This window comes from Polypterus senegalus, chromosome 17 (genome assembly GCF_016835505.1).
Source record: "Polypterus senegalus isolate Bchr_013 chromosome 17, ASM1683550v1, whole genome shotgun sequence".
Lineage (NCBI taxonomy): Eukaryota > Metazoa > Chordata > Cladistia > Polypteriformes > Polypteridae > Polypterus > Polypterus senegalus.
Genome location: NC_053170.1, coordinates 5,233,862 through 5,246,045, shown reverse-complemented (window position 1 = coordinate 5,246,045; position 12,184 = coordinate 5,233,862). Strand labels below are relative to the sequence as shown.

Here is a 12,184-nt window from a genome sequence, read left to right as displayed (position 1 = left end):
CTAACCCTCACCAGGATGCCAGTCCAATGCAGGGCACACCCACAACTACATTAGGCAAAGCAGGGCTGCCAGTGAACTTTAACACAAACGTCTTTTAGATGAAAGGAAACCCCACAGAGACACAACTTCAAATGAAGGACCCTGTAGCTGTGAAGTAGGAGTACCAGCCACTGTGCCACCCAGTGAAGAGGGTTTACTTACCTGGGTAGCTGTTGGAGTCGACGTCCGAGCCGCCCCGCAGGGCAAATCCAAAGCCCGTAGCAGAAGGCAGTCGTCTGAAGGGGCTCTCCAAGACCTGAGAGTACTGAGGGTCCACTCCATCGCTCTGACCATTAAAAATATACACCCTGCCATCTCCGCCAGAAAAAGGTGCCCCCACAGCTATGTCTGATAAAGAAAAAAAGTTAAATTAGAAAACAATGAAGTGTGCCAGTGTTAACAAGAGTCAGCCATTACACCGCATGACTGGCGGATTGCTTGGCGGTGCCCCCTGGAGGACCCTGTGCACAACGCTCATTACCGTCATAGCCATCCTGATCTATGTCTCCAAGTGGAGCGATGGCGCTGCCAAACCGGCCATACAGGTCCCAGCCGGTGAGGATCTGGTCGGGTTTCTGAGAGAAGCCATTGTTCTCCTTCTGCAGGTAAAGGTACACCTGGCCCACCTCGTGGAGCTTCTTGTCTTTCCTTCTGTCCATGAAGAGGGGGGCGCCAATGAAAATGTCATCTGTCCTGTGGGAGCGGAGCAGACCAGCATTCAGTCACAGACATCTCAAATTTACCGTAGCTCACAGGGTGGGACTGCAGCTTCGCCGCTGACCACTCAAAGCGGTGTTAGGAACCATCATGAGTACAATCAACTGAGCAGACCAGCATTCAAACAGTGTGATCTGGAATTTTTTGGAGCTCACAGGGTGGGCCTCACTGCGGACCACTGAGGGACCATCATGAGGAAAAGGAGCACTGCATGCCAGGCAGGAATCAGTCCGAGACGGGCCACCAGAACATCAGGGAGCCCACTAACGTACCAACTCAAAGCTGCCACACGTGTCTGGGTTGTGGGAGGAAAGCCGCCCACCTGTATAGAAATCAACAGAAGATGAGGAGAATGTGCCACCTTGGCACAGGGAGTGAGCGGTGACGGTCTTGACCCCTCAAATCCCTTTTTAATTTCTCGTATTTATACTTTCTTCAGTGAATTGTATTTGAATGGCTGGTTTACCATCCCATATCTTTGCTGATGATGTTCAGCTTCACATGGTGGTCAATAAGGATGCTTGCGCTGATTTGGCTAAACGTTTAGATCACTTCAGCGAAATCCCTTCAATCATGGGCTCACATTTTTGGTGTTTCTTAAGTGGATAAAACAAAGGAGTTTTGTGTAGGATTAGGAAAAAAAAAAAAACACAAAGACCCTATCTGACAATAATAACCTGAGGTAACCGTAAAATCAATTTTAGATTCCTTGCTGTCTTGGACTCAGAGCACAAATAAAAGCCATTTGTAAATCTGCTGACTTCCTTTTAAGGAACATCTCACAAATGTGCTGTGAGGTTTCTGAACTCATTGGGGAACACCAGACCACCATACCCCCCCAAAAACAACGGGACGACACGCCGATTGCCATAACAGAGCTGGACTGACGTTTACAATCAGCGGGTTGGTGTGTGTGTGTTGGGTGGCAGGTGTGGACATTTCGTGTGGCCGATTCAGTCACTCAGTCATCATAGCGCTAAGGTTTAACTGTCGGAGCGCGAGCGACGCACTTTAAAAATATCAAAATAAAGTTAAAACAAGACACGTTCATGAACCAACTTATCATGAAATAAAGAACAACAGGTCCATTTACAAACACACATCACTCCACTCACATACGTGTTTCATTAATTAATTATTAATCTATATACAGGTATATAAAAGTCAATGTGTGTCTGTATGTATGTTCCAGCATCACGTCCGAAACTTGGCACACATGTTTCTCATTGGTCGACTAAAAAATATTGTAGGGTGAAATCAGCCCTAACCCGCCCCCTTCTGGGTAGGGTGGGAGTGGTCTTACGGTTTTGTATGCGTGTTATCATTCAGTTGACACTCGGAACGACCACCAGAGGGCGAACTGGAGGTGACTGCCAGCATTCTTTATGTTTGAGCAGCACCACCACGCCCTATGGAGGAATATTTCGGACAAAATGAAATAAATAAATAAATGCGTAAATAAATAAAAGTACTGTGAAATGTGAGCATAAATAAATAAATATGTCATGAAATGAGAGCATAAATAAATAAATGTGTCACGAAATATGTTTTTCGTTGCTTATTTATTTATTTCATTTTGTCCGTAACATTCCTGCAAACCGTCATGAAATACGGCTTGAAATAAAACTGTCACTTTCACTCGTCAAAGTTGAGAGGGTGGGCTCTAACACGCCCTCTAGTTACTGATTGGTGAATCGATAGCACAAGAAATACTAATATCTTCGGCAGAATCCATTTCATCGGCAGTAGTAAGCATTTTTCTAATTAATCCGTGTGTTATCGATTCACCAATCAGTAACTAGAGGGCGTGTTAGAGCCCACCCTCTCAACTTTGACGAGTGAAAGTGACAGTTTTATTTCAAGCCGTATTTCATGACGGTTTGCAGGAATGTTACGGACAAAATGAAATAAATAAATAAGCAACGAAAAACATATTTCGTGACACATTTATTTATTTATGCTCTCATTTCATGACATATTTATTTATTAAGGCTCTCATTTCATGACACATTTATTTATTTATGCTCACATTTCACAGTACTTTTATTTATTTACGCATTTATTTATTTATTTCATTTTGTCCGAAATATTCCTCCATACACGCCCGCCTGTTGCTTTTGAAATGAAATGGAGTTCTACGCGTGCAAATGTGTGTGTATCTGTCCGGCCCGGCAGTGAGACGTAGAGTCGGGATGAGGGCCCGAACTCCGAGGATACACAAGCGAGGCCAGCACACCGGCAAAAGGAAAGCTCCGAAGAAAGACAGTCGCTTAGCTGCTAATGCACAAACGATGCCAGCACGTTGGGAACACGAAGCCTCATAGCAGAGAGATGCCCAGAGTAGTTCTGATGATTTCAATAATTTCTAGGATCCCGCGCGGGCTTACACAGTTAGTACATAGCAGGTGACTGGCAACATTCTTTATGTTTGAGCAGCACCGCGTCCCTATTGCTTTTCAAATTAAATGGAGTTGGCCAGTTCCGAGCGTCAACTGGATGATAACATACATACAAGAACACAAGACAAGGACATTAGTGAGTCTTTATTGTTTGTTAATTTATTTTTATTTTTAAAGTTGTGTTTTTTTATTATGTTTTTCTCAAACAATAAAAAAAACACTTTATTTTCCTCCCGGGCGACTCTGGGTATTTCAGCTAGAAAAAAATAAAATAAAACATTTCGTGTGGCCGATTCAGTCACTCAGTCATCATAGCGCTAAGGTTTAACTGTCGGAGCGCGAGCGATGCACTTTAAAAATATTAAAGTAAAAACAAGACACGTTCATGAACAAACTTATCATGAAACAAAGAACAACAGGTCCATTTGCAAACACAAATCACTCCACTCACATACGCATACGTGTCTCATTAATTAAACATAAAATAAAACACTTCGCGTGGCCGATCCAGTCACCATCTAATCATAGCACTAAGGTTTGGAGTGCGAACGACGCACTTTAAAAATATCAAAATAAGATAAAAACAAGAAACGTCCATGAACAACCTTATCATGAAATAAAGAACAACAGGTCCATTTAAAAACACAAATCACTCCACTCACATACAAATATATATATATATATATATATATATATATATATATATATATATATATATATATATATATATATATATATATATATATATATATATATATATATATATTATAAAATAAAATAAAAACCTTGTGTAGCCTATTCAGTCACTCTGAGGGAAAAAGGAAAAAAAAAGTCAAACATGTGCCCATACGTTACACTTCATTAAGATCCATCCATCATCCAACCCGGGCAGGGCGCCAGCCCACCCACACACCAAGCACAAACTAGGGTCAGTTTAGAATCGCCAATCCACCTAACCTGCATGTCTTTGGACTGTGGGAAAAAACCCACGCAGACACGAACCCAGGTCACCTAACTGCGAGGCAGCAGCACTACCACTGCGCCACCGCGCCACCCTTCATTAAAATCTGAAGCAAAATAAATACAGTGTGTGAGTGGAGGGATTTGTGTTTTTAAATGGACCTGTTGTTCTTTATTTCATGATAAGTGTGTTCATCAATGGGTCTTGTTTTTACTTTGTTGTAATATTTTTAAAGAGCGTCCCCTGTTACAGCACTATGATGACTGAATCGGCCACACGAAATGCTTTTTGTTTACTAAGTACGTTCTTTCAAAAACGCTTGACAGAATTCTGTGGCATGTTGGGAGACATTGTTGGAGTCTTTCGAAGAAATTCAAAGTGGTCTTTTTGAGCAACACTTCAAACTTTGTGGAGGAACACTCAGCGTCACCATCCATATACACGGACAGCGGCGATGGAGAGTGCGGATTTCGGACTCCATAATCTTTGCACTGGGGATTCCAACTACTATGTGTGGATCAGTGCTTTTGTAGAGGGAAAATTTTTTGTATTAGCATAAAAAATAGCAAATTAACATAAAGAGCCATACGAAGTAATTAAAAGCTTCTAAAACATTAGATTAAGCATAAATTATAATGTTAAGCAAATAAAATAGGTCAAGGAAATCGTTAACTATAAAAAATCAGTCATATTGCATTAATTTTTAAGCTTACAGCAAAATTTCTAGTGTGAGAAAGAACAGAAATTGACGTACAGAAACCACCTTAGAGCAACTTACGTTCTGCCGTAATGAGAATATCACGGGCCGCCACCTGGTTTTCAAGTTACGGACACGCGCATATAGAAGCGTACCATGAGCACAAGGCGGCTATGCAGTGTCCACAACGGACGTGGCCATCCGCCGTGCATAAGACACCATATTGGCATTGGCGGGCGAAGGGGCCACCGATCCTTTCTCTGCCCAGGGCCGCCCCTGTGCAGTCTACACTATTGGCTGGGCTGCTGAGACTGGCCACTGGGCAGAACTGACCATCACGACTAGTAATAGCTCACATATTTTCACATTTTTTTGCTCTAGTTTTACGAGGTGTGGCAGAAAAGTAATGAGACTGATTTTTTATTTACCAAAGTTTTTATTTTTTTCAAACATCAATGTTATCTCCTTCAAAGTAGTTCCCTTGGGCAGCTACACACCGATGGAGACGTTGTTCCCATATTGTTGGTAGCAGCGCTGGAAGTCTTCAACCGGTATGGTCTTCAGCATGTCCGTTACACTCTTTTGGATGTTTTCTAAAGTCCCGAAATGACGTCCTTTGAGGACATTTTTCAGTTTAGGAAAAAGGAAAAAGTCACACGGACTGAGGTCAGGTGAATAAGGGGGCTGGGGAACCACAGGAATGCCTTTTGAGGTCAGAAATTCTGTTATGGAGAGGGCAGTGTGACATGGGGCGTTGTCATGATGGAGCATCCATTTGTCTGCAACGTCTAATCTCACGTGAATGACCCTTTTTCTGAGCCTTTCAAGGACGTCTTTATAAAGAACTTGGTTGACAGTTTGTCCTGGAGGAACAAATTCTTTGCGGACAATTCCCCTTTTGTCAAAAAAACAAATCAGCATTGATTTGATCTTCGATTTGCTCATTCGAGGTTTCTTTGGTCGAGGAGAGTTTGCAGTGTGCCACTCCTGACTTTGCCTCTTGGTCTCAGGATCGTATTCAGAAATCCATGATTCATCACCTGTGATCACACGACTAGAGAAATCTTGCTCATTATCGATTCTGTCAAGAAGATCAAGACACTTGTTTTTTTGATTGTCCTTCTGCTCAATTGTGAGGTTTTTCGGCACCATTTTGGCACAGACCTTTTCGCATGTGCAAATGTTCAGTCAAAATTTGATGAACGGTAAATCTGTTCAAATTTAATTGTTCACTCGACATTCTTAATGTTAAACGACGGTCTGATCTCACAAGAGTGTTCACACGTCCGATGTTTTCATTGGTTTTCGAAGTTGAAGTCCTCCCTGAACGGTGTTCATCTTCATCGTGTTTTCTGCCTCCCAAAAATGATTTGTGCCAGCGAAAAACTTGAGCTCGGGATAAAGAATGTTCCCCATAGGCCTGTTTTAACTTTTCAGACGTCACACTTGCCGTTTAATGGCACAACGTTGCTCCAAATTCCGCTGTTCCATTTTGCGTGGCACAACCAAAACACAACTTCGCTAATAGCAGTCACAAAAATCACGTAGTTAACGGAAGGAGTTGAAACTCGCACTGAGCTATGGGAGGGTACTGATACACGGGCTCTATCAAGGACAACAGCGCAGCGTTGCCAGATCGCTTGCAGTGTTGCCAGTCTCATTACTTTTCTGCCACACCTCGTATGTGATTTTGTGCTAGTAGAGCAATTCACTCTGCTAACGGTCATCTTCTTGCATTTTCAAAATATGTCTGGCAGGGCCGGATTTCGATGAAAAGAGTCCCTAGGCTATTCCACTTATGAGGCCCTTTCACCTCCCATTTTTAAGTTTTTTCAATTTGCTAACAGTTTGAATGTAGGCCCCTCTTGATCTTGAGGCCCTAGGCTGAAGCCTAGTTAGCCTATAAGAAAATCCGGCCCTGATGTCTGGGGCTCAAGATATCAGCTGCTATGCTCGGAAACCTTGGAATTTGCTCCGGATCAGCATTAAGCAAATTGCCATGTTTAGACCTAAACCGGATCCAAACTTGAAGGCCTACTTAAACCAATAATGCAGGCGGTGTGATTCAGTGGTTAAGGCTTCAGACCCTGAGGTTGTGGCTTCAAATCCCACTACTGACACCAAGTCGCCCAAAGCAGGTCACTTCACCTGTCTGTGCTCCCACTGGAAAAATGAAAGAAACGGAACCAGACATATCTCTCAAATGTTGTAAGCTACCTTAGATAAAGATGGCAGCCTAATGAGTTAATCAGAAAAAATGCTACTGTCGTGTTTTTTGAGAGGAACGGAGACAGCAAACTTCAATATATAATAAATGGCTATGTACGATGACCAATGGTGGACCACAGCAAACGTCATCACAACAAGGAAAAAAAATCTCTTGTGTTGCATAATCCACGAGTCAAGTCAACCAATCGCATGTTCACAACACACAAAATGCACGCGTTTCTTGCTCAAATACCCGTTAATAAATACCACAGGAAGTCCGTTCCCTGTGAAGTTCTGAAGGGTTAGCCGTCAGTTTTCCACAAATGGCCGACGTCGTTTCCTTGACTTGGCGTTACAAGAGAGCAGACCCACCCTGCGAGTCTCGTTACCCCTTTTACTGAGCACAAAGGGACATAAAGTGCATCCTCACACCTTCAACCAAAGACCACCACCCCCAACCTTAATTCTTACCCGTCACCGTTGATGTCCGTGGCAGCCACGCTGTGACCGAAATACGACGAGACCTGCGTGGGGAAAGGACTGGGTTAGTTCTTAATGAAAATCAGAAACCAATTTGTCCTTCGCTTGACGGCCTTCATGCTCAGTCACAGACCTCAGAGATAAGCAGACCTGACGTGCCCTCCAATTAGACGTCATGTGATGGAACGTAAGCCTTAGTGTTCACCCCAAGCCCTAACCTTCACGTCCCTCCTAACACTGCGCTGACGTCACGGCGCTGTGGCTCCGCGTATACAGCCAGGCGCCGATTTACACATTGAGGCGATTCGTACTTACGGCTGAGGGACAGAGGCGTACAACTGGGTAATAATGTTCTAGAAATGACCAGAACTAGCTGCAGTATAAGACTTTTCATTATTATTACTATTATTATTAGTCCGTCAGTCACTATCCAACCCGCTATGTCCTAACACAGGGTCACGGGAGTCTGCTGGATCTGATCCCAGCCAACACAGGGTGCAAGGCAGGAAACAAACCCTGGGCAGAGCGCCAACGTACTGCAGGGCACACACATACACACACCAAACACACACTAGGGACAGTTTAGAATCACCAATGCACCTAATCTGCATGTCTTTGGACTGTGGGAGGAAACCCACGCAGACACGGGGAGAACATGCAAACTCCACGCAGGGAGGACCCGAGAAGCGAACCCTTAAGGGTCTCCTAACTGCTGTAGTGCTTTTCCTCTATCTAGTTTATATTTCCCCACTGCTATCTATCTATCTATCTATCTATCTATCTATCTATCTATCTATCTATCTATCTATCTATCTTTCTATCTATCTATCTATCTATCTATCTATCTATCTATCTATCTATCTATCTATCTATTATATAGTGTCTTTCATTTCTATCTATCTATCTATCTATCTATCTCTCTATCTATCTATCTATCTATCTATCTATCTATCTATCTATCTATCTATCTATCTATCTATCTATCTATTATATAGTGCCTTTCACTCTATCTATCTATCTATCTATCTATCTATCTATCTATCTATCTATCTATTATATAGTGCCTTTCACTCTATCTATCTATCTATCTATCTATCTATCTATCTATCTATCTATCTATCTATCTATCTATTATATAGTGCCTTTCACTCTATCTATCTATCTATCTATCTATCTATCTATCTATCTATCTATCTATCTATTATATAGTGCCTTTCACTCTATCTATCTATCTATCTATCTATCTATCTATCTATCTATCTATCTATCTATCTATCTATCTATCTATCTATCTATCTACAGGGGTCTGCTGGAGCCAATCCCATCCAGCAATGGGTGCATGGCAGGAACAAACCCCAGGCAGGGCACACGGCAACACACTAGGGACAAATTTAGGATCGCCAATGCACTTAATCTGCATGTCTTTGGATTGTGGAAGGAAACCCACAGACACAGGGAGAAAATGCAAACTCCACGCAGGGAAGCGATCCCAGGTCTCCTTACTGCCAGGCAGCAGTGCTACGCACTGGGCCACCCTGCCACCCTATTATTATTATCACTTCACAATGTCTCCTGACTCTCGGAGGGCCTTCCAGGGTTTGTTTTTATCAGAGCTGCTCCACATGGCTAATTCTTCGACATTTGGCCCGCTCCACCTTCCTTACCCCAAGTTAGGTCAGGTTAGGGGGACAGGCACTGGTACAACACGTTGCCGCACCCACCACATAACGAAACAACTTGGGATCCTGGTTGGCAAACCCCCCCAGGCAGACACGCAGTCCAGTCCCACCCTCCAGAAATGACCCCTCTATCTGCTGCAGCCAGGTGTTACGTGGGTGTCCACTTGGCCTCCTCCAAGCTGCTCAGGGCCTCAACAATAAGGATCTCCCTTGGGTAATGGCGCCACATAGCCATAGTGCCGTATCGCCGACGCTCCCTCACATTGCAGGTCATGTGCAACATTCAGGACTCCATGAGCAACACAAAGTCAACCCGGCGGGACCCAAAGACCCTCCAAAGAAACACACATGAAGGAGTCGAGTCTTCATCTCAGGTTACTGGATAGCATCCGTGTCTCGCAAACAGGGAGCACCAGGACTCTAAAGACTTGGACCTTTGTCCTTTTGCAGATATCGGGAGTGCCACACACCCCTTTCCAGTGACCTCATGACCCTCCATGCTCTCCCAATCCATCTACTGACTTCATAGGAAGAGTCACCAGAGACATGAATGTCACTGTCGAGGTATCCAGCGACCCAGTTTTGCCTTTTTAAATTCATTGACCACCCACTAGCAGGAAAATGCAACTTGCCCCCTTGGTGAACAAAGCTCATTTGGGGGACCCCCTTGATGAAACAATCTCAGTTAGAAACGCAACACTGCCAATCATTTAGGCAAGCCACAGCCATCCACTCGTGACTCTCTTAATCCACCAGCAGCAACCCACTGGCTTAGGTGATTCCCCGCAACCCACTTGGGAACCACAGATGGCAACCTGTGACCCACTCCTGAGAAGCACTTAGTTACAGAGACCCCTCGGGTGGTTGCCGAGACTTGAATACTGGTTTGTGCTACTCTGTGCCAGGAGTGTGTGTACTGGTGACCCCTAGCGGACCCTCGGTGCCTCAATTGCAAGTCCAGTACACTTTGTGACTGACAAATAGCCAATCCGACATGCGGTCAAATCGGCCGTCTCAAGTGGCACCAGAAGCCGACGCGTGACTGTTTATGACTTTGCTGCCTTCTCCATTACAGCATTGCATGTACTTTATAAGGTGATGAACAAGAAAACAAGAGCAGAAAACACAAAGCATGTCCTCACTTGAAAATTGATTCATAACGTCATACCTTCATTGTACACTGAAGTTTTGATATCATCAGTGAGGATGCGTTACGGAATACGTGAGTGGTCTGACATCCAACTCCACCCACATCTCACCACATCCCTTCAGTGAGGGGAACATTAGAACATTAGAACACTCGAGACGAGAACAGGCCATTCAGCCCAACAAAGCTCGCCAGTCCTGTCCACTTGTTTCCTCCAAGAAAACATCAAGTCCAGTTTTGAAAGTCCCTGAAGTCCTCCTGTCACCACACTACTTGGTCGCTTATTCCAAGTGTCTGTCGTTCTTTGTGTAAAGAAAAACCTCCTAATGTTTGTGCAAAATTTCCCCTTCAAAAGTTTCCAACTGTGTCCCGGTGTTCTTGATGAACTCATTTTAAAGCCACCGTCTTGATCCACTGGACTCATTCCCTTCATCATTTGAAACACTTCAGTCAGGTCTCCTCTTCATCACTGTGAAGGCTCAGCTCTTTTAATCTTTCATCCTAACTCATCCCCTGTAGCCCTCTAATCAGCCCAGTCGCTTCTCTCTGGACCTTCTCTTGTGCTGCTATGTTCTTTTTGTAGCCTGAAGACCTAAACTGCAGACAGGACTCCAGATGAGGCCTCACCAGTGTGTTATAAAGGTTGGGATAAACAGAAGATCACCAAAGCATCTGGGATAAGCCCACCCGCTCCCACTGGACCGGACCAGCCGTCTGGATGAAGCTTCATCTTACCTGCTTGCCGAAGAAACTGTGCACCCAGTTCAGCATGTTGTAACTGGTTCCCATATAGATTTTGACCTGAGTTTAAGAAAAAAATAAAAACAAGAACCAGTTAGAAGATTTTTGTCATGTCTCAGCCTGGGGCTCAGATTCATGGTTTGTGTCTCTTTTCTTCATTTTTGTTGTTTATGTGCTGCATTCTTTATTTTTGCTTTTCTCTATTCATATAAGCTGCTTTTCTTATGTTCCATGTGTTTTGTGGGTGGTTCCCCAGGAGGCGGGGCCACCTGCCAATCTCCGCCCTATCTCCTCCCACACTTCCTGGTGTTCAACAAGAACAACATTTATTTATATAGCACATTTTCCTATAAAAGTAGCTCAAAGTGCTTTACATAATGAGGAAAAGAGAAATAAAAGACAAAATAAGAAATTAAAATAAGGAGTAAGGTCCGATGGTCAGGGTGGACAGAAAAAAAACTCCAGACGGCTGGAGAAAAAAAAAAAATCTGCAGGGGTTCCAGGCCACGAGACCACCCAGTCCCCTCTGGGCATTCTACCTCACATAAATGAAACAGTCCTCTTTGTAGTTAAGGTTCTCACGGTTCATTTCAAATATGCTTGGGAGTTTGGTGAGTGTTTTCTAGTTGAGTTCTGCGCTTTTTTGAAATTCATTGGATTTGTGACTATTTTTCTCCTTATATAGACTATTTTTGGAATTTCGCATCGGGACTTTTTCACCTTGGATCGCTCCTACTGGCAACTTCTTTTTGCCTAATGTGCTCTACAGAGCTTCATGTATTTACAGAGCCTTTTCTGAAATAAACCTTTTTTATTTTATAAAGATTTAGTGATTGTCCTTCTCCCTTACTGGGGTTTGATGGTATGTCCCCCTCTAGTGGGCATTATTGGAAGTGTTTGGGTTTGCATGCATTTGGAACTTACCGTATATACTCGTGTTTAAGTTCCCCCGCAGATAAGTCAGGGCTTGATTTTACCGTATAATTTCTGGTATTTTATAAAGTCGGTCGTATGCGGAAAACGCACGCTATTGGTCCAAGAGATTTACGATATTCTAACGCCCACCTGAGAGAGGAACTTTGAAGCACACAGCCTTTTATTTCTAAGTACAAGATG

The 12,184-nt window shown here is 43.6% G+C and overlaps 1 protein-coding gene across 1 annotated transcript in view; it reads right to left on the bottom strand.

Annotated features, from left to right (window-relative positions):
- Positions 1-12,184, bottom strand: part of itga2b (integrin, alpha 2b) — a 70,256-nt gene that overhangs the window by 55,913 nt on the left and 2,159 nt on the right. The window contains exons 2-5 of the mRNA XM_039740563.1: positions 11,063-11,128; positions 7,493-7,545; positions 521-732; positions 202-387 (exon numbers count right to left, since the gene is read on the bottom strand). Of these exons, the coding sequence (XP_039596497.1) occupies positions 202-387; positions 521-732; positions 7,493-7,545; positions 11,063-11,128 (517 nt within the window). The remainder of the gene's footprint in view (positions 1-201; positions 388-520; positions 733-7,492; positions 7,546-11,062; positions 11,129-12,184) is intronic.